This window comes from Orbicella faveolata, unplaced genomic scaffold (assembly GCF_042242905.1).
Source record: "Orbicella faveolata isolate gen_17 unplaced genomic scaffold, um_ofav_v1 contig_36, whole genome shotgun sequence".
Taxonomy (NCBI): domain Eukaryota; kingdom Metazoa; phylum Cnidaria; class Anthozoa; order Scleractinia; family Merulinidae; genus Orbicella; species Orbicella faveolata.
In genome coordinates this window covers 10,472,055-10,493,627 of record NW_028301565.1, presented here as the reverse complement: position 1 = coordinate 10,493,627, position 21,573 = coordinate 10,472,055, and the positions used below count along the sequence as shown (strand labels likewise).

General features: G+C 37.7%; 4 protein-coding genes across 4 annotated transcripts; 2 read left to right on the top strand and 2 right to left on the bottom strand.

Annotated features, from left to right (window-relative positions):
- The first annotated feature begins 12 nt into the window (after nucleotides 1–12).
- LOC110067773 (uncharacterized) lies at nucleotides 13–2,805 on the top strand. The gene has a single exon (XM_020775100.2). The coding sequence runs from the start codon at nucleotides 523–525 to the stop codon at nucleotides 1,408–1,410; it is 888 nt and encodes a 295-aa protein (XP_020630759.2). The 5' UTR covers nucleotides 13–522; the 3' UTR covers nucleotides 1,411–2,805.
- On the bottom strand, nucleotides 2,561–10,536 carry LOC110067778 (small RNA 2'-O-methyltransferase-like). The gene is made up of 7 exons (XM_020775109.2): nucleotides 10,166–10,536; nucleotides 8,224–8,419; nucleotides 7,971–8,031; nucleotides 6,975–7,157; nucleotides 6,134–6,302; nucleotides 5,359–5,660; nucleotides 2,561–3,711 (listed from the first exon to the last, which is right to left on the bottom strand). The coding sequence occupies exons 1-7, from the start codon at nucleotides 10,340–10,342 to the stop codon at nucleotides 3,216–3,218; spliced, it is 1,584 nt and encodes a 527-aa protein (XP_020630768.2). The 5' UTR covers nucleotides 10,343–10,536; the 3' UTR covers nucleotides 2,561–3,215.
- A 211-nt stretch (nucleotides 10,537–10,747) lies between these two features.
- Nucleotides 10,748–12,090, top strand: LOC110067794 (uncharacterized). The gene has a single exon (XM_020775127.2). It carries the CDS (start codon nucleotides 10,748–10,750, stop codon nucleotides 11,669–11,671), a length of 924 nt encoding a protein of 307 aa, XP_020630786.2. The 3' UTR covers nucleotides 11,672–12,090.
- Nucleotides 11,980–21,500, bottom strand: LOC110067812 (GPI-anchor transamidase-like). The gene is made up of 12 exons (XM_020775147.2): nucleotides 21,207–21,500; nucleotides 21,031–21,122; nucleotides 19,716–19,774; nucleotides 17,934–18,010; nucleotides 17,257–17,290; nucleotides 16,712–16,789; nucleotides 16,019–16,115; nucleotides 15,781–15,898; nucleotides 15,147–15,257; nucleotides 14,844–15,010; nucleotides 13,678–13,777; nucleotides 11,980–13,032 (listed from the first exon to the last, which is right to left on the bottom strand). The coding sequence occupies exons 1-12, from the start codon at nucleotides 21,330–21,332 to the stop codon at nucleotides 12,946–12,948; spliced, it is 1,146 nt and encodes a 381-aa protein (XP_020630806.2). The 5' UTR covers nucleotides 21,333–21,500; the 3' UTR covers nucleotides 11,980–12,945.
- Nucleotides 21,501–21,573: the final 73 nt, after the last annotated feature.

Here is a 21,573-nt window from a genome sequence, read left to right as displayed (position 1 = left end):
GAAACCGCTGATTGTATTTCGAACAAAACGAGCCAAGCGGGGAGTCAGAAATCGAAAATTAACCGGTTGCTTGGAGTTATTTTAAGGAAAACTGGAGAAATTGGCTTCAATTTCCTTTTGAAAATTTTGATACACATTTATATGCTGAGGTTAGTCAAGCAGTTTGTGTTTTTCAACTGCAATCTGACTGGTGAATAATTGAATATCTTCTGAACCATTAGTCATTGGAACCAAGCTTCTTGGAAACGAATGCGTGGGAATTTCTAATGTTTTACAAATGTTATATGTTTGAAGAAAAGCCCATGTGTGGGCACGATGTGGCTCTTATGCAAATTTAATAGCCGCGTGTCCAAGAGACATTTCACAAGCGACAAGTGAGGAAATATCCCGTATCAAGGTGTAGATGACATGTGTCAGCTGTGATGTTTTAGGGTACAAAGTTCTCAAGCAGCACACTTGTTTTGAAATTCTTGCTATCGCCGCTCAATCTTGTTCCCAGAGGACACAAGGAAAGGCGCATCGATGTTCAACCTCGAGGAATCAAGACCGCCGGTTCAATTCGGCAGAATTTCTCCACGGACGAAGATTACGTCACTAGCACAGCTTCGTAAAGGGGATCATGTCATGGAAGAAAGTGCTTTCGGCTACTGGCATCACTTTATCGTTGAAAAAGTTAAGCCAAATTTTGCGTGGGTCATTCACAAGACTGGTGATATGGAGATCGGTTTGCGATCTATCGGTGAAAGCAACCCTACGGGCAAAGCTGAAGTCGTAAGGACTAAATTTCTTCTCGAACCAGAGCAAGTAGTATACCGGATAGAATACCCCCCTGCGGATAACGTGGACGGGGAAGTGGTGTTCTCCTCGGATGAGGTGGTCCGTCGGGCGAGAAAGCGAATGGGAGAGCGCGATTACAACGCGTTTACAAGTAACTGTGAGCACTTTTGCCGAGAATGCAAAGCCGGTAAGCCAGAAAGCTATCAAGCTTATGATGTGCTGTGGACAATCGGAAGATTGTTGTTAGTAATCCTCCAGAGCCTATTCGGGGGAGTTGTGTTCGTTGTTGCTACAGCTACGGGATTAATAGCTCAGACATCAATGTTAGTTATCGGACACGCTGTGGGTGTCTTAGTGGGACTCATTCAGGATGCTGTATGGATTGCTTTTGTGGTCCTAACGGCTGATCATGCAAGAAGCAAAGGTCATGTGACACCTGTGGATGCTGAAAAGATCAAAGCCAAAAGAGTGACACCCATAGTGTCAGGATTTGTGGGAGGAGTGGGAGGGGCAGCATTAGGCTATTACTATTTTCCGGGGATTGGAAGTGTCATAGGGGCTGTTGTTGGAAACTTTCTATGTCAAGCTTTAGGTCTTTTGGTGGGCCGCTGGGTTTCAACGCTATTAAAGTAAAAAACATGTACCAAGGTTATTAATAGTAGAATTACCAGTAATAGGCCCTTTGCACGATCCGGTCACATGGTACAAAATCACACATGCTGGTGAGCAAGTCGCGCAGTGGGACTTCCAAAACAAAGGCAGGTCCAGGTGGACTGGTACAAGTTGCATTGTTCTGGAAGTCCCACTGTGCAACTTGTGCACCAGCATGTGATTTTGTACCATGTGACCGGATCGTGCTAACGGCCTATTAATTTTGGAATTTTGGCTAGTTAGAGTGGATCAGTAGATGTATTACGACTGAGAAGATTATTTCATTGTGATTGGCTGAAAACGGGCCAATTTATCATAATTTTTAATTTGCCCTGCAGTGCAAATTAATGCACTTGTTTTCTTATCTTTCTCAGTCATATAGTAAATGAGCAATCATGAAAGCTTGAGCAATTAGTAATTTACACTAGCGGCTACTCGTGATATTTGAAAATTCTTTCAAATTGCATTCACCTAAAAGCTTGTGCCATTTTGAGAGAATTTTAAATCCTTAATTGCACTTGCATTTATATGATTACCTATACTAATTATTTATTATTTAATATGTATGTAGTCCTTCTATGTTCCATCTTGAAAATCAATTACAAACCCATCTTAAGTATGGGGGTAATGACAGGTTAGATCTATCCCATGTAACCCTCACACCCACCATAATTTTCAAGATAGCTTATATGACATTGTTCTCAGTCTGTGACAAAATAGGCTAAATATAATTAAGAAAATAGAAAACATTTTCTTTGTTTCCATCCAGTGATAAAAACACAAGAAGTTTGAGAGAATAAAAAATGCTCTGGGAACATGAGCTGTAGGCAAGTATTTCCACAGGTTTTTTGATTTCTACCAAACTCGGCTTTTGAAAGTTTTGGTTTATAACTACATAGAAATGTAGAGAAAATGTTTGTATTTCATTTAGTAAACACTGCCAGAAAAATAAAGGAATCGCATTAATTATTTTGATCAAGAAGATGTAAATTGCTTGAATGAATACATGTGCTATCATGTCAACAACTCGCACCAGATCTGTGTTTCTTTTGATTCATAGAAGTGTGGCCTTATAACACATGCTTTCTAACAGGGCTACATTTTCTTCCATTTTATTTTATTACCACAGCAATGAAATATTTATGTCAGTTTATTTGAAAACATTGTTCAACGGTCTGGGTCAATAAGAGAGGAGAAAATAACTCAACCGTTCAACAAAACAACTTTGCTTTAGCAAAAGGGAACTGAACAGTACACTCCACATAAGAAGCTGTGGTTCAAGTAGAGTAATGAATTGTACAACTCAACAACCTTGTTATGTAATGTTACATTGAATCTTGCAAACAGAAGAAATAAAATAAAATGTAATTGAAGGGACTTTGCACAGTTTATCTAAAGATCCACTTCTACAACAGCAACTATTATGATTTAAAATAAACATTCAAAAGCATCATTTACAATTGTAGGAATAATATAACAATTTAAATCAAGGTATATCCTGCAGGCTACTGTATTTTGGTTCATCATACAAAGGAGTGCAGGGAGAAGAGGGGGAATAAAATAATGTGAGACGTGTATTAACACAGATCAGTTTTTAAATCAAAAGTAACAATTGCTAATAAAAGTCCTTGATTAGGTTAAAAAAGTCTTAAACCAGTTTACTCTCTACATTAGCACATAAGCAATAGTTGAACTTAGAGTGGTTTACCAGAAGATGAGAGCTAAAATCCTGGCTAATGCAACGAGTGAGAGATTTCTGTGTAATAAAATTACTGGTAGTACAAGCATTATTGGTTTGGGTTGGTATCAGTTATTGTACTATTCTCTGTAATCCAAACAAGGTCGTCAATGTCATTGTCATCACTATCATTGTTCAATGATCCATCACTCTCCTGTTGAACTGTTACATTATCTCTATAATGAATGTTCATGCTGTGCTCTTCCTCAAACTCATGCTGAGCTCCACTTTCTTCAAGTTCACTCCAGTCCTTACCATTCCAAAATTTACAATCATTTATGGAATCCCAACAGACTTCTGTCATGTTTGGCGTATTAAGGCTGTGCCCATCAGAAGATGGAAAGTTCTCATCTTCATCCCAGTTTTCCGATTCTTCCTTTGCAGGAGCATGTCTTCCGGATTCATCTGTCACTTGACCTTCGTCACATACATCCCAAGCTGTGTCACTCCCATCACTGCTCCATTGTTGTGATGAAGGATGCTGCCAAAGGACTCCACATCCGTCATCAGTAAGATGAAACTCAGCAGAAGCCTTGAGTACACACCTGCCAATTCATGGATGAAAGAAAAACATGTATACTATTAAAAACTTGCCAGTGAACTGTGCTTTTCCCCTTAAAAGGTCTGCACTTCTCTTGTCATGTACCTTATGCCCTGGTTCCTACCCCTTCCCAAGAAGCTCCCACACCTTTGTGCTACTTCTTCTGGAAAAAATCAAACACAAATGTTGGAAAATGTTTTCCTATCACTTTCTCCAGCCTGAAAAATTGGCAATCCTGATTCCCACCCTCACTTTCTAATTCCTGCAGGCTTCCCACCCCTTTAACCCCAAGTTTTTTCCACCCTGTCCTCCATCTCTTGTTGAAACCAGAACTCATGCTTTGATCTATTAGATGTTTGCTAGACTAGATCGCATTTTGTGGGGGCCCAGGGAAGGGTTCAAAATACACAAAGTAAAACATGGTACCAGTCATGATAATCATAGGACCTCCTGATAAAGCAACACTTACTTCTACTGTACTTTTCAGTGAAAAATTACATTCAAATCTTTAAAATGTACTACAAGTAACAATCTAAAGTTATGAAAAAAAAAATTGTTACTGAACATCAATCTATCAGCTGCAGTTCTGAAAAGTACACTTTTGAATTCACAAACTTCTCACAACACAAATACCCATGATTTTTTCAAATGGTCTTGAGTTCTGGTTTCTTTATTTCATAATTTGAGTTTTCTTGGAGACTATTTTCATCAATTTCAGCATAATTTGATCATAAACATGTGCCTTACAGCACGTAACAAAGTATGTGTAGTGTTGCAACTATTAAGGTGGCTTACTACAGTTTCTCGGAGACTCAGTAGCACGGGCAATGATTGCCTGCCAGAGATCAGTACTAATCGCTCGTGCAAAAATGACGCAAGTAACCCTAAGAAGAAACGAAAACCGCTTCCGCCCTTGAAAGGTGTTAAATCACTTCGGTATACGTAGCAATAGTTTCAAACTCTGTTGAAACCTGTGTTTAAGCCTAGGGCCTAAAAAATATGGCAAAAAAGCTCGAGATACAACCGGTAAAAGTGCTCTAATTTACTCTTGCTTTCTTGCACGCGATACATGGCGTCACATGAGCACACGCTTAAATAAAGGGCATGCGCAATTCAATTCTCATCCAAGGTTGTAAAAGTCAGTCTTTGATTGGGTAATGCTCAAAAACCTGCTGTACAACCCATGATGAAATTTTCACAGTTGATTTGTATGGGTGAATCATGTTTAGAGCCAAAATTTTTAAAAAAATCTGTAAGACCGATTTTGAGCTATTTTTGATTTCACATTTTCTCAGTTTACGAAAAATCTGTCTTACAGATTTTTATTTTACTTTGCATGAATGTTAAATCAAAACCCATATTTCTTATTCCTGAAATTTTGAGGTGGGGTCATGCCAGTAGATTTTGAGAAAAACGTGATTTAACCTGCAAGTGCCTAGTCTCTCCTTAGGTACTCGGTTGTTCATTTTGGCCATTTGTTAATGTATAATTGTTCAAGTTTCACATAGAATGGTAGAAGACTTAAGCAAACAGTAAATAGAGAAAGGAAAAACATCTTGGAACATTTTTGAAAAGAGTTAGAAGCTGGCTGTTATGATCCATCTAAACTGTAGTAAGCCACCTTAACTGGCATCTTGCATTGACGAATTACCTTAGTTTTTGCATGTTGCCACACAACTTTAGAAGAGATGGAAAACTAAGCAGTTGTTCAAGTGAGTATGTGCAGGTTTTATTTTCTTCATCACTAGTTACACAGTCAGTACAAAGTTCGTCTGCAACATAGCTATCCACATTGTCCGTATCATTAGATATCGATTCTTCATCAGTCTCAAAGTGGTTATCACCCTCCTCTTCCTCAGAAGACAACATCCAAAGAATATATTCCACCTCAAGCAAGATTTTTTCTTCCTGTGTTCTTGTGTCCTTTCTAAAAGGGTGTTCAACCTCTGCAACCTAAATGTTAATAATAAAAGGGACAGGAAACAATGCTTTAAAATAATGATATTAACTTCATAAACTTTAGATAGCAAAACAAAGCTACATAATTATTTTCTAAAGTAATTTCAATTAAGAGTCTACAGGGAGTTTAGGACTCCACAGGTGCTGACTACAACACACAAGGTTTACAGAACTCCAGCAAATCAAAACTGAGTCTTAAGGCTCATTGCATTACCAGGGTACCCACTATTTCAGGGCTCTGGGCTTCAAAGCAAAAGTGACAGTTGAAAGCTCTCAGTACAAATAGTCCACTTTGGAACCCTACTACTGACGAGTCAAGGTGGTTAAAAATGGACAAATATGCAGCTCAACAGCTTTCCAACCATTTAAATTGTCTGCAGCATGGAATACTTTAAAAGATTAGTAAATAAATAAAGATTTATTAAGAAATAATGCCCCTGGTTTGCAAGAATGTTCAATAGTAGTACCAGATTATAAGGCTGCCCTATTCCTGACTCATTGGTTGGAACAGAAGATGAAATCCTTTCAAACACAGCCACTTGTGAACAACAACCCAAGTGCTCTGTACCCTCTGGCCCTGGAGCAATGCCATCAAATGTTACAGTGTAATGGTACTTGCTAGCCACAGAATTTGACCTGACAAAAAAAAAATTAAAGTAATTTCAAAACAGGTGGTCCAGTCCTATCATTGCCTCGACTTTTCTTTGCTTTTGGATCACGGAGAATGACTTTCAGTGAGCACTACATAGTAGCTATATTATCATTGACAGCTTGTCCTGTGCCTAAAGTCTGCATAAAGAGACTACAAGTATCACTACTCCCTGGCCTTGGGATGGGAAGCTGGTCCTTTGGGGAGATACTCAACGTATTTGGTAACAAAGGAGATGTACAGACTAAGATACATTGTTATCTTACATTGATCTTAATTGATGTGAAGTGTTTGAAAACAGCTCTGATATATTAGATAATCTTAGGGTTAGTGAAGAGCAGCTTGGATTGTCCATCAAGTGTCATAAAACCAGAACCAAAGTAATTCACTCTGGTCATTCACAAAGGACACAGACAATACAGCAAACCCGTCGAAACTCAAAGCAAAATAATACATCTATCTGGAATGAAGGGCAGGAAAATGTGCACAAGGGAGTCATGATTGGATTTGGATTTACTTTTGAATGGATGACAAAGTGGTAGGAGTTTTTTAAGGCAACTGCTTAGCATAGTAATGCAAACCCAAAGAAAATGCAAGTTACTTTTGACACTCTAGAGAAAACTGCTCTGACTTACTATTAATTTATTGCAATAACTAACCATTCTTGAAATTCTGCTCTGGTCCATTCAAACTTGTGATCATAATGTCTGAATCCCTTCAGATCTGGGAATAAGACATTGAATTCAACATTGGGTGTTGTTACTATGACAACCTTAGGTGACAGTTGACCAAACACTACCTTAGGCACTGAATCAAGAATGTCTGGTTCAAGATGTTCTATTCTGAAATAAAAGAGAATAGCACATGATCAAAAATCTTTCAAGGACCTGCATTATTCACTTCCATTGTTTTAGATGTATAAGGTAAGTCCATTTCAAACACAAATAATCAGAGGGGCCAGATGGTCATTGATGATGGTCCTCAAAGATATCCATTTTAATCACCATGAAACTACTAGGAGTATTACTACTCCCCCTGAATGGGATAATAATCGATTACAGATCACCTCTAAGCAGCATTTTTTCAGGTCTTTTGCTAAGTTTGCTGGTACAGATTCAAATTTCTGGGTAAAGAGAGGCACTGTAGGTGGTAGTGAGCTGCCATGCCCAGTGTGAACACAGCACAGTTTAATTCTGTTCAGTGCTCTAAGTAAACAAAGCTCCAGAGTCCACTGAACTTACAATATCTTATACATAGTTTACAAGTATAACTGCAAATAAAAATAGACATCTTTTATACAACATATGACACAACCTTGATGAAAGTCTGAAAAAACTCAATAAATAATCTAATCATTTAACATGCTTTCCATTCTCAACTTTCAGATTAAGATTATAGCCCAGGAGCAATGCAGTCTTCTCTCGCTTTATGTACATTTTATTCGCCTGTTTGTTGGGAGAGGGGAGAGAGTTTCCTTGCTATTTCACATTTCACAACTCTAAAGAGGCCTTCGTAAGGTGCTCTTAAACTAGGAGACTTGGACATTTATGCTAAACTGAGAGAAAATGATATTGATCCAGAGAAGAAAACATTCAAGTCATCTAACTATCCTCAAAATACAACATAGTCACCAAACAACTTAGTGCGGTACTCACAGTTCAATACAAGCAATCACATCAAAGTCTATGAATCGTTTGTCTGCTTCAGCTATGGAACCTAATAAAATATTAACAAGCAACACAATACATAATAATAGCTATTTAGTCACTATACTATACAATTTCTATCTTGAACAGGATGGATGGATATCACAAAAAATGTTTAACATGCAAAGATTTGGGTAGAATTAATGAAACATTTAATATGTGATAATTCTGTTAATAATGTTAAATAATAAGTAATGCTTACCCTGATACAAAGAAACTTTGAATGGGTGTGTACGCGGTCTCAGGTAATCTGATGTTAGAGGTTGAATGCGGAATTTGTTCTCCTCCAGAAGCTTTCTGTCAATGTCAACACCAACAAGTTCTTCTAAGTGAGTCAGTGTTTCTTGACTTATCAAGGATTTTACAAGTTTTGCCTCAGCACAACCAAAATCAAGAACCTGGAGACATGTGGATTGATGAAATAATCAGAAACTAGCCTTAAAAGGACAGTGAATAAGATCGTGAAAAAACCAGCTTGTTAATTATATGCAGGTAATCACCATATACAGTGAGTCCTAAAATAAAACCTGTGATGGGTACTTGAAATAGTTAAAAACCTCGACAATGACAACAATGATGATGATGATGATATGATGTTGACAATGAAGATGGCGATGGTGATCACCGCAATGTTATGATAGGCAATACTAATGCCATAAAGAGAAGCGAAAAATATTCTGCATTCTATTCACATCAGGTTCAGGAAATATGCTGGTCTTTGAGGAAACACATTACATTCTTGTGGAAATGTATGACTTTGGACTCTTACATGTATACCAACATTGCAATTTCTGATGAGGCTCCATTTAGGGGAGGGCGGCAGTGGCAGATTTAGGGGAGTGGCAGATCTAGGACCTGCCCCCCGCCCCCCCTCTTAATTTGGGTGAAAAAAGAAGAAATGACTGAAGGAAGAAAAGCCGGCAGGGCAAGTAAAACTAAACTGGGCCCTCCCCAGGAGGGAAGGGCAGGAAGGTCTAAGTATCCCACATCTCATTACTTTTTGGCCTACATATCCCATATCCTATTAATTCCAATATCTGAAAAAATTAATGACTTTCCTAATCGATATCCTATTTTTTCTTTTTTATCTAAATACTCCACATCCCATTAATATTCCACCCAAATAACCCGCATCCCTAATAGGGCCTCTCTGAATGATAATGGTTTCGCCTCTTAGCGAGTTGGTCCCCACCAACTTTGCTCCCATCTAAACTCACTATAAATTTTCTATTTCGAGTTTGCCCCAAAATTTTGTGTTTGACTAAAAATGCTCCCTATAGTCTGGACTAAGTCTAGTTGACTTAACTTGTGAATGGTGGCCATTTTGAAATTTAATACAGTGAAACCTGTATTAAGTGGACCCCATATTAAGCAGACACCCTCTATTAAGTGGAAACCAGGTTGAGTACCTAAATTTTCTTCCCACATTTACTGTAAAATAAACCTGCATTCAGCAGACACCTCTGTTAAGCGGACAAGGACACCAATATCAACCCATTTTGTGGCACAAAACTTGCAAAAAACAGATACTTCAAGGGCCTTTTACTTCTAAAATCTCAGCTCAGACTCCTTTAACAGTGTTCAGTGATGTCGTTTTAAAGCTAAGTAGATTATTCCAGATTGACATATTGCCAGACTGGATATTGTGCTATGAGTAGTCTTTGGTCTCACACTAAATTACATCGTGTAACAAAAGGGTTAATAATTAACTATTATTGCACAATATATTAGAACCTGTTTAGAGCAAACACCCTGTATTAAGCGGGCACTAGTGAGTGTCCCAAGGGTGTCACTTAATACAGGTTTCACTGTATAGTCGAGGTTTCGTGAGCGAGATCTGGGGCAACCAGAAACAGTAATGCGAGGTCATGCAAAAGCAGTGGCAGGAGTATAGAAAGGCAAACACCTCTGCCGTCATCCTCTTCTCATCTTCACCCTCCCTCCCATCCCCCACTGCCCCACCTCCCCCACCTGACAATGGTTATTTCTAAAAAAACAAGGTCCTTCTTTGGGTACCGTGTATGAATAACAAGACATTGTTTGGGGCGGTATTTTTTCCTGCTCCTATTTTTAGCTTAAAGCTTATTGAGTTTGTGTCCGGTAAACTAAAGAGACGCCTGGTCAAAGCATAACATTTACCGTACCCTTTTTGCTTGATGTTTCTTTACCAGCTCACATACTGCAGCGTACCTTCGACGGTATACAGGTGGATAAAATCTCGGACCTTTGAATTGTTCTTCATTTTCTGTCACTGAAGATTGCTGTTTTTCCTCTCGAATACGTTCACCTTCGAGCTCTGCCGTCAGCTCTTGAGAACTCATTGCTAACCATTGCTTGAGATCATCGTGGACTGGTCGAATATGATTGCGAAATATATAAAGTTGGAATACATAGAGTTAATGAAGAGCTTAAGATTAGCTAAAAGTACCGAGATCAAAACACCTAACGTCAGCACAATTTTTCCGCCATTTTGTTCCTTGAAGAGCGGGAGACCGCGATAGACTGGATCGACTTCGATGAAGTCATCCCCAGGAATTGGAATTTTCTCTCATTCTTGACCGAGAAGTCACTGGTGAAGACCATTGCACCACAGTCTGAAAGTTTGCTATTTTTATCTCGTTGATGTAATTTCTGGACTTGTACAGGTATAAAATCCTCCTTAGTTTAATTTTTCTCCCAATTTCCTTTAGTAGACATATTTTGCTGAATATTTCTGTTTGTTTGTCATGGCAGAGCCAGTTCCCGCAGCCAAAGCCGAACAGGACTTGTTTAACCAACATGGCGAGGTGCATGTGGTGTTGCCATTTCTTAATTATAATCGTCCAAAGCGTGAAGATAACGAAATTATTGATGTAGTGTCCCTCGAGGACGAGTTTGATTCATCTGATGAAGAGAATGGCTTGCCATCCTACTGCCCGGACGAATTAGATTTCTACGATCAAAAGCATGGACAGATTTTAAGGCGAAATGGAGGAAAGAAGCAATCAGCTGGACTGAGGACTAAAGGAAAAAGTCCACGAAATTTGAAGGTAGCGCTTCCCTCGTCAAAAACAATTTGCAAGCGCGTTTATGACAGTGAGGCCGGTACAAGTTGTAAAGAACAGCGGATTAAGAACTCGAGGATAGAGAATTCAAGAATGAAGAGAGAAAATAACACAAAAGCAAAGAAAGTGAAGGGAACTGGTGTGTCTGAGAGTGAGAAAAAGCCTCTTTCAAGCTGCCTGAGGAACTCTGCAAAGAAAACAACCCCAGAAAGTAACGAAACTGTGAGCCCACCCTCCTTTTACAACAATTCTGACTTTGTTCTCGGTTCAGGGAACAGTGCTTTTAAATTTGATGATCAGTCATTCATCAATCTGCTAATTGAGCTTCAAGACCGTGAGATTACTCCAGAGGATTATGACCTACTTGTCCAGTTGGATTGTTCTGTTAAGTCTAAGACATTATCCAAGGCCAAGATTGACAGTCTTCAGTCGGATAATGTAACAATTGCAACATATGATATCTGTAGTATTTGCATAGAGGACTATATCTCTGGAGAAGTGAGGAGATTTCTCGCCTGTGGTCATCATTTTCATGATCATTGCATAAGAACATGGTTAAGCACCACATCAAACAGATGCCCTATTGATGAAAAAGAAGTTAGATAGCACTCATTCTGTAACTTTGCTTGTTTCTTCTTTAGCTGAACTATGGGACTGAATTGTAAGAATAAAAACCCGTCTGTACTTCAGTTACTCTAGGGCTATTTATAAAATATTCCATTTTCTGCAGTCGTTCACATCAAAGAGAGTTACCCCAAAATTATAACTCTTAGCGAGTTAAGAAAAGTCTTGTTGTTCTGATTGTAAGGAAGAAAATCAGGAAACCTTTCATGACAACAAAGCGTAACTTCAAGTCACATTTATGCTGCCATTTACTTGACCATGGTGGTGTCCAACCAGAAAGTCCTTACTACTTTGGTTACGGCTCATATACAAACTTTATTTGCTTTTATTTTATTTTCCGTTACCTCATTAAATATCTAAATGCTCTATATAGTGTAAATAAAGAATTGAATTGAATTGAATTGAATTGGTAGTATTTTGAAGATTTAATCAAAATAGTGTTCATCTGTTTAGACTGGTAAAAAAACGCCTGTATCAAGATACCTTTACTATCAAATGTTGCTTCCATTGTCAGTTAATTTATTTTCTAATACCTTGGAAAGTGTTATGTATTGGAAGCCAGTTCATCAGCCTGCAGGCCAAGGAAATAAGCCCATAAATGAGCCATATGGATTAGGCATCATGTGTCTGTTATAACTTCCAGTTTTACAGTATCTCACAACCAACTGCCACTCTGCACAAAATAATAGTCAGGGTAGATCTGGAAAGAAGACTTCTTTAAGTCTTGAAAGATTCCATTCAACTATGTTTAACAATGTTCAGTTCCACAAAATATCCATACTCCCCCCACAGAAGGGATTGGAATTTCCTGGGGGGTGGGGGGTTCTGTAAGACCAAAAAATTTAAAGAAATGTATGAAGCTCAATTGGAATTTCCAGAGGGGTGGGGGGACTTAGGAAAAATTCCCTTATGTGGGGAAGGTATGGACATTTTCTGGAACTACACAATGATGTTATCAATTGATGATGCTCTCCACTGCAAACAATACAATATTGCCCACAATTCCCCTAAGAAGCCTGTAAAAAGACTGAATGTGAGACTGGATGTTGTACATTTATAGTCCAACAATGTTTTTTTTTCCTTCTAGCTTTCCTCATAAATATTACAGCAGTCCTCTCCTCTTGCTTCATGCCAAGAGCACTTTTAACTTAAAAGGTCTAGAGCTCCATTCTCTTTAGGTAGGGCATGTTGAACTTGAATCTTCTTCAGGAATGAGCCTCTAGCCATGGAGTGGTTTATTTGTCCAGGTCATTTAGTCATCTCAATGAGGCCAAGCCAACCATAACCATGAACACAGTCACAGACAGCAGGAATTCAATTGAAAACTGCCATTCCTTATTATCCTGATGTAAAAATAAAAAGGCATTATTTAATTGCACATTTGTTTCTTAAGTTGTTTATGAATAGGAAGCACACAAAAATCAAAATCTCATTAACGTGATTCGTCAATTCAGTACAACAGAACAAGATCCTTTAAATTGAGAAGTCATGTACCCCTTCCCAGTCTTCTGAATCACTACATGAATGGGTTTGTTTGGAGGCTACAAAAGCTGGTTCCAAGACAATAAGACTTCTAAAGGCTGACATCATGCTACTCTTCAGCACTATCTACTATTATTTTACAGTTGTGCCATCAATATGTAAACAAAAGCTAACTAATGAAAAATTTATTATAAGGTAGCATTTTGAACTACTGTTAATAATCAAATTAGTGAAACAAAACCACATGACTGTGCGACTCCACTACAAAGTAAAAAATAATGCTCAAAATGTTGAGTTAAAACAGGCACACTTAGACAGTCAAGCTTAATTTGTGCAAAGTATTTATCTAATTTTACAATGCATGTATAACTACCGGCATGTTAAAATGGTTAGTTCAAAACACTAACTAACATTCAACCATTATGGCCAAGATGGGTTTATAATGTTATAGATTCCCTTTGCAAAGTATTGTTAAAACAGAAGTAATTATTATGAAAACTGTCTACCTTCTTTGTTGCTTTTGGAAACTGTTCATGCAAAGTGCGTTTGTCTGACATTTGATGACTTGCACTTGACTGCACTGGTGATGTTGGACAGTGCTCTTGTCTGGAATAACACAAAATGATTGACGTCTTTATCTTTTTTTCATAAATAACAGTATCTCACAAGCCTTTGTGCTGGAATTCAATAATCCAACACTGTTTGCTTAGGAGAGTGGCTCCCTCATGAGAGATTGAAAATGTAGTGTGTGTGTGGCTAGGACTATGACTGTGTCTACTTTTGGGAGTTTATGGGTATCTGGTACCTGAGGATCAAATGCAACACCATGACTGTACTGTGAAATGGCTAGAGAAACCCAGCAAGAATAATAATTATTATTGTATCAGTGGATATGCCATAACTGACTGTTATCTACATCATTCAAACCCCTAGAAGTTGTTTGAAACAATTATTAATTGAATCACAATTGACTGCCACTGGCTGATGATGTTGTTCAGTATAATTATAATTAGTATCACCCAACTAGTGGACTAATGCAAATCCTGCATTTTGATTGGCTACGCTACTAGGGGACTATTAGTAATAGTCATCAAGTAGCGAAATTGGCGCCATCAAGCATGACGCTTTCTTTCGTTTTATTCCCAAGTAAATGTTTCTTCAACTTGCATTTGCTAACTTTATTATTACCTTTTCTGTCCGACTAGTTGGGTAGTACTAAAACAATCAGACCCTTCGCCCTCAAGGGCCACGGGTCAATAGCCCATTCAGCTTTGCCTCATGGGCTATTGAACCGTAGCCCTTGCGGGCTACGGGTCTAATTGTTAATTAGCATTTACATTACTTCATTTGCTTTGGATATAGAAGGGGAGCAGGGATGGTGCAGTGGTGAGAGTGCTCGCCTCCCACCAATGTGTCCCGGGTTCAATTTACGGACCCAGCGTCATATGTGGGTTGAATTTGTTGTTGGTTCTCTTCTCTGCTCTGAGAGGTTTTTCTCTGGGTACTCCGGTTTCCCCTCTCCTCAAAAACCAACAATTCTCAAATTCCAATTCGATCCTTGAATGCACGGACATTTCTGAATGGGTTCTGTGAGCTCCTTGGTGCTCCATGGGTAAACAAATTACATTTATATTTATTTACATTTTACATTTTTTATAAACTGTATAAATACCTGCATGGAGTGTCCTCCAGAAGATCAATAGCTGAGGTGTTTGATATCTCAATACTGTGAACACTGCCAAAGAAATCTGTGACCAGAACTTTAGCAGGGTCCCTTCTAAATAAGTCGGACCTCATTCCAGGTGTGGATATCACCAAAGCTGGTTTGGTATATTTAAACTAGAAGAACATACAAAATTCAAGCAAGGCACACATTAAGTAAAACATGTCACTCAACATAAGGAAAAAAGAACAGAATAATATTAAGAATAAATATCTCAATTGACCACTTCAACTTAAAACTATCAGTACTCACTAACTCTCCTACAGTGGCTTTGCTGTTGGGAGTGACACCTTCCAAAAATTGAAGCACGTAATAGGTATATCTGTCAATCACATGCACTCCAATGGCTGGGTCTTCATGATGCTAAGAAATTATGTTGACAATGATGAAGTTATTAATTAATTACTGTATATGCATTTATGGTAGTAAAAGTCTGTACCATAAATTTCAACATTGATATCTTCAGTGATGCAATTGTCATTCACTGTACCCAAACTCTATGCCAACTCTTTTACCTCCCACCAAACATTTAACTACATATAGCCCAGGGTTCAATTCTCTATAGCATCATATTACATGGGTTCAATTTTTTTTTAGTTCCCTCCCTTGTATTTCTTGCAGGTCCTCTGGTTTCCATCTTGGCTACAAAAAACAAAATTTCCAAATCCCAAACGTCTGATCAGGATAGACGACTATCAACTACACCTGATCTGGCCTTCCCCTCTAAATAAAGTAATACTTTACTGAGTCCTGCACAATAGCCAAGGGGACTGGTCATTCTCTTTTATTTGAGATGCTGCCCAGTCCCCCTTAGCCCTCATGCAGGACACAGCGTTTTTATTATTTTCTTATTTCTTAAATTAAAACAGTAATAAGGTATACTCACAGAAAGGGAGTCCTCTCCCACTAAACTGCTACCAACAGCAAGAATGTTTGGCGAGTACAGTTTTTGAGTCATGGAATATGCTTGGCAAGTATCCACAATTAAGAAAACCTCATTATACCTGAAAAGGATAGTAAATACTGATTGGTACATGCAAGGAGATGTGCTAGCAAAAACAAAATTAATAGCCTATGAAAATCCATTTTTCCTTTAATTTGCAGAAATTTAATCCAGTTGTTACCGTCTTTTCTGCCACATTTGTTCAAAGGCATCTGCCAGCTCAACACTTGTTATCTCCTCAGCGTCTTGAAACTTGAGAAAGCCATCACCACCATGTCCTGGAAACAAAACATCACTTATAGCATCAGCAATTGCAGGTTACAAAGTACACAACAAGGATTATACTGATGACAACATAGATCTGTGAAAAATGTACAGTAAATCATCTGGTCGGCCTACCACCAGTTGGGATTCTTTTTACCAATAGTTTATGTGCTATTCAAAATATTTGTTTATTTATTTACAGTGTTCCCAAACAGTACAATAGTGCTAAATACATTTGACACTTAAATAAAATTATGTATGTGCATCATGTGATTACCCAGTTTGTTTTAAAAGACCACATTCAAATCAAAGTCTTAGTCTAGGATGGCTATGAAATGCACCAACTATACAAAACACTTGTAAACAAAGAGTTTTAATGAAAAGCCATATTCTGTTATTGACATATATGTGTCTGATTTATTTATAATATTGCAGTTTTAATAGTGTACAATAGCAGCCACTTGCCAGGAAATAACTTTGTTGAAGCTATATATTAAAAAAAAGTCCAACAAATTCAGAAAGTGATCTGTAAGACTTTTAAAAGAAGCCATGATTCAATTGAGAATTTAAGAGTTCATTTACCACAAAAGATGTTTACCTGGCCACTAACCTGTCATATAGACCAGAATATTGCTTCTCTCATCTGAAAGCAACCTCTTGGACCTTGGCACACTGGGTGGCAAGCGACCTGTTGAGGCAGAACAATAAAAACACAATGAAACACCATTACTTACAATGCCATTTTGGTCTCTGAAAGTCTATACATCAATAGACTGTATTAGTATAAATCTAGTCTAGTGTTCTATCATGAATGCGTTCGCTGATTGGCTACACTACTCACTATCTATGTAGATAGCGAGTAACGTAGCAGTGTGCGCTTGAAACGAATTGGTGGCCACTTATTTGCGTTTCTGAAGTGTCTGTGAAGACGATATTATGAAAAAGTTTGGAATGAATAGTAGATTTATACTAAAACAATTAGATTATTTGTTCTCAATTTCTATTTGCACCCTCATCAACTATCATGTGATGGAAATCTTGAGCTCATAATCTAATTGTTTATTAGAAGCCTTTGTGCAGTCAGAAAGGCTAGTAGCTCATTCTGTGTACTGTAGGAAAAAATGACTTGATTTGATAATGTTTCAGTGGCTTTACCTGTCAAGATTCTAATAAAATTCTCCACTGTTACCTGCAAATTAACAACATTAATCAGCACACAAGTCCATCAATTTAACACGTAGTAACCCATATTGTGCAGGGTACCATAAAGAAAGTTATAATAGATTAATGAATCATATGAATTAATTATGGATCAAAACGTTTTTGTTTTTTCACAAAGTATTGTTGTGTGGACTTTTTATTTAGCAACAAAGTGTTTTTTGTTCTAATTTTAAAATTATATTAGGAAAAAAAGGTTGCATATGGTAAGCATAGTAAAGATAGAGTCAAGAAAGATGTAAATCATATATTTTGTTGACATGCTTGACAAGTTCCCCAGTTATAATTTAAGTATCAACTAAAAAGAGTTTCAAAAGTATGCTATAGGGACAAACAAGTCAGTTTGATTCTGGCACAAATCAAGAGCCTAAATTTAAGTGGCATGCCTGTGAACTAGTTACGTGTAGTTAAGCGCATTGACCAATATAAACAACAACATTTGAACATTTTTTTTTGAACATAAGGGTTATGGCATATTGGCATATTATTATTTACTAGGTTCTGCTAGGTTTTGCTTCTCAAAGTGGTGGCTTTAAGGCCTTTAAAACAAAAGACAACTGAAATATGATATGATAATAAGACAATCAAAAGACATTGCCCTTTGGACAGTGTACCTCATATCCTCTGTAATCCACTTCAATATCATCACCATAAACATTGATGTGCTGGTTTGCATTATTGAACACTGTTCCTATGGATAGACAGGGCTACACTTCAGTTAGGTCTTGAGAGTTAATGCTGTGTATTACTTAAATTGTGAAACATCAGTATTTATTGCATACATTCACATGTACTCAGTTAAGTTTATTTACTTAAAGTGCTTATGAAGTAAAAAATAATTGCTGCTGATTTGAAAGGCTTTTCAAAGTAAAGAAGGATGGCGTTTTCCTTTTTGGAATATCTTTTTTCGTTTTAGAGATATTCACGTTTTTGTATTATAAGTGATGACGTCATAGGTGGTTCCACTAAAACAGTTCAACACTCAATCAAGAATATCTCTAGAAATATTAAAGCAGTGTTCTTTAAACTTGGCACCTGAAATGTAAATCACAAAAGAATCAAAATGACACCCATTGTGCCGTCACCATGACAACAGTTATGCCGCTGGTCCTGTTTTAATTAAAACTAACATTACCAGATTTTATCTTAAACAAGGATCATCCACTCCCAACAATCTAATGGGGAGAGTTAAGACAATATGGGAATCACGTGTGTTCCAAGCAAGACCCTCTGTCCCTTTTCGAAGGGTTACAAATTGGCATATTTGGTTTTTCACAGAAAGAGACTGGAGCCAAAAGTGTTGCCATGGCAACAACACAGAAGGTGTCATTCTGTTTCTTTTGTGATGCACATTTGTGGTGCCAAGTTTGAAGAACACTGCTCCAATATTTCTAGAGATATTCTTGATTCAGTGTTTTACTGTTCAAGTGGAACCACTTATGACGTCATCACTTTCCTCATTTGCATAATACAAAAACGTAAATATCTCTAGAACGAAAAAAGATATTCCAAAAAGGGAAACGCCATTCTTCTTTACTTTGAAAAGCCTGTCAAATAAGCAGCAATTATTTTTTACTTCATAGGCACTTTAAGTTTATTCTGCTAGTGATTCCTGAAAAAATAAGCATTTAGTACTATCCCTTTGTAACCAGGTCTCTATCCATTGGTATAAATTTAAATTTATTAATTGGTAATCAGAGATTAAAAGAGCACAACAAAGTTCAATGTGCAGTTGAATCCAGAAAATATCCACACCTACACTTGGTAAGGTTATTGGAAAATCCATATGGGTGGAGAGTCTCAAATGCCAGACTTTTAAAGGAAGATATGAAATTAAACTGGAATTTCCAGAGGGGTAGGCATGGGGTGTTCAAACAAAAAGAACTTCCATAGAATGGTAAGGATACTATTTTGCTAGAACAACACATTACAGATGAAGGGCATGGGAGGTAGGATGACAGATAGGAGTCTGAGGCTTTCATTAGAAACATTTCTTGTTCCACAGAGAGTTACATGTATTTTGCAAAGCTTCAGCTTTGCCTCGGGTAACATTGAGGGTCAAGGGGAAACAAGCCTCACTGTGCTTTGTTAAACTTCACAACTCAAAAATAGAACAAACTGTGAAAAAACTGTTTGCTTGGTGGCCAACAAATTTACCACTGTTTCAAGGTACATGACCTGATCAGGTACAAGTCAAAAGCTTAGACAATTTGTTGTTTCCATGGGGGTCAGTGAAGAAGAAGATGAAAATGGTGTGTAAAACTATTCAGATCTATTACAACTATATATAGTGTCATAAGTGATTCTAATAAGATGTATCTCCAATACTTTCTTACAAATGCCCAAGTTGGGGTTTGATAGTGTATTTGTAGTAATGTAAACAACCAAAAACCTACCTGGTCTTGGATTCCGAGCATTACAAGCCATGTCATCAGCCAGCATAACAATAATGTGACTGTCAGAAGGTAGTAACAAGAAAAGAATACAGTTACAGAGGAGTTACTTTTGAGGTTCTTTTGGGCTTGCACAGGGTGTTCCTCCAGGACTATGGTCTAGAAGCAACTGGGTGCCACAGGCAACTAAGCTTTGCCTTTGGGTGACTGGAAAAATGTACTTTTGTTATAAAAGCTAAGTACTGGGCACTCAGGATTTCATGGTTGGGAACCTTTAGGCTCCTTGTAATTTTTCTTAGACTACAGCCTTGGCCTCTGACAGTTCTAGCACCCCTTATTCTTGTTTCAAAACCAAAGTACACAATTTTCCATTCCTTTTTCAAACCCTTTTGTACATGTGACATCTAGGTCTTATATACCCAAATTTCTGTCCTGCTCTCCAAAAATATCTACCTATCATTTTCCAGAGGAGCGGATTTTGATTATCTTTCCAGTTACTCCCCTTTTTGCATTTTTCTCTTTTTAACTGTAAAGATTCTGTCTACTAGCTTCTGTAAGCTCCTAAAATTTTAAACCAGAAAAGCCAAGTAATTCCCTAATAATTTGAATTTGAACAAAATGGCCATTTCTGTGGTTTAATTACCTAAAAAGTAATTTTAATCACCCTCACTATCTTTTTCTAACATTTCTCCTTGAGTTTCTCATTCCCTTCCTTTTGGTTTTCTTTATAATAGGTCCTTTGCAGCTGGGCCATCACACAACCCACTTTTCATAAAATTATGTGCTATAACTTAAAGAATGCCAGAAATGTTCAGAAATGGAAAAAGCACGCTGAAAATATCAAAATGGCCAAGTTTGAGGCCCCGGCATTAAACAATGAGGTTTTATGACGGTTTGAATTTTAAAAAAATTAAGAAGATTTGTATGGAAAAAATTGTTGGAGAGCTAGACTTTGCTAGATCCAGTAACATTTGCCATAGAATATCCTCTAATTTTCCGAAAATTCAAACTGTTGTATAAACTTACTGTCAGGGGTCTCATACTTAGTCATTTTGCTATTTTTGATGTGCTCTTTCCATTTCTGGCATTCTTCAAGTTATAGCCCATATTATAACATAAAAATGTTTTTAGCAAAACATTTTGTCACGTGACCCCAGCAACAAAGGGCCTACAATAGACCCTTTGTAGCTGGGGTCACGTGCCAATTTGGCACGTGACCCCATATTCTTACTAACACAGTGCCAATTTGGCACTGTGCTAGTAAGAATATTGTAAACTTATTTTAAGGTACATTGTGGGTAACTACAAAATTTCGTACCTGTCAGGGATTCCCAGTCTCTTGACACTTCTATAGATGGAAAGAACGTTAGCTACATGCCGATAGTTGAACCAAAACCGGGAGGTGCACGCCTGAAAATAAATTAAAGTAACTTTTAAGTCATGTAAGCACCTTTTCATCTCATCCTACAAAGTAGTCTTCTGATGCATTCTCACCAGCACAGCCCAGTTATTGGTGTGATCACTCTTGAGGAAATTATCGAAAGATTTGCCTTCTTTTGCGGGAACCAACTGAGAAAATAAAGTTACAACCAGAGGCAAGAGCAGCAATCTTGCCGCCATCTTGGCTTAGAGAACTCTGCACGGCATTCTGGGTACGACGACGACGACGCAAGCCGAAGTCTAAGCCGAAGTTCTTAAAATGGTTCGTTACATATTTCCAATGTGCTTCCCTAAGTAACTTCTATGATGTTAGCTATTTTGTATCACCAAAAAGAGTCGCAGTCACCCAACTATCCGAATCCAAGTTGCAGATGGAAATTTTCCCTATAAAATTTCGTCTGCGAGCACTATGGCGAAGTTT

Bases quoted from the DNA above. Each gene is read 5' to 3' on its own strand.
- LOC110067773 (XM_020775100.2), top strand. From the start codon at position 523: ATGTTCAACCTCGAGGAATCAAGACCGCCGGTTCAATTCGGCAGAATT.
- LOC110067778 (XM_020775109.2), bottom strand. From the start codon at position 10,342: ATGAGTTCTCAAGAGCTGACGGCAGAGCTCGAAGGTGAACGTATTCGA. The intron at 8,420-10,165 runs GTACGGTAAATG...ACATGTCTCCAG, and splicing joins AGAAACATCAAGCAAAAAGG to GTTCTTGATTTTGGTTGTGC. The intron at 3,712-5,358 runs GTAATTCGTCAA...ATGAATTGGCAG, and splicing joins GGCAACATGCAAAAACTAAG to GTGTGTACTCAAGGCTTCTG.
- LOC110067794 (XM_020775127.2), top strand. From the start codon at position 10,748: ATGGCAGAGCCAGTTCCCGCAGCCAAAGCCGAACAGGACTTGTTTAAC.
- LOC110067812 (XM_020775147.2), bottom strand. From the start codon at position 21,332: ATGGCGGCAAGATTGCTGCTCTTGCCTCTGGTTGTAACTTTATTTTCT. The intron at 21,123-21,206 runs GTGAGAATGCAT...ATTTATTTTCAG, and splicing joins CCAATAACTGGGCTGTGCTG to GCGTGCACCTCCCGGTTTTG. The intron at 18,011-19,715 runs GTAGGTTTTTGG...GTCTATCCATAG, and splicing joins TGCTCGGAATCCAAGACCAG to GAACAGTGTTCAATAATGCA.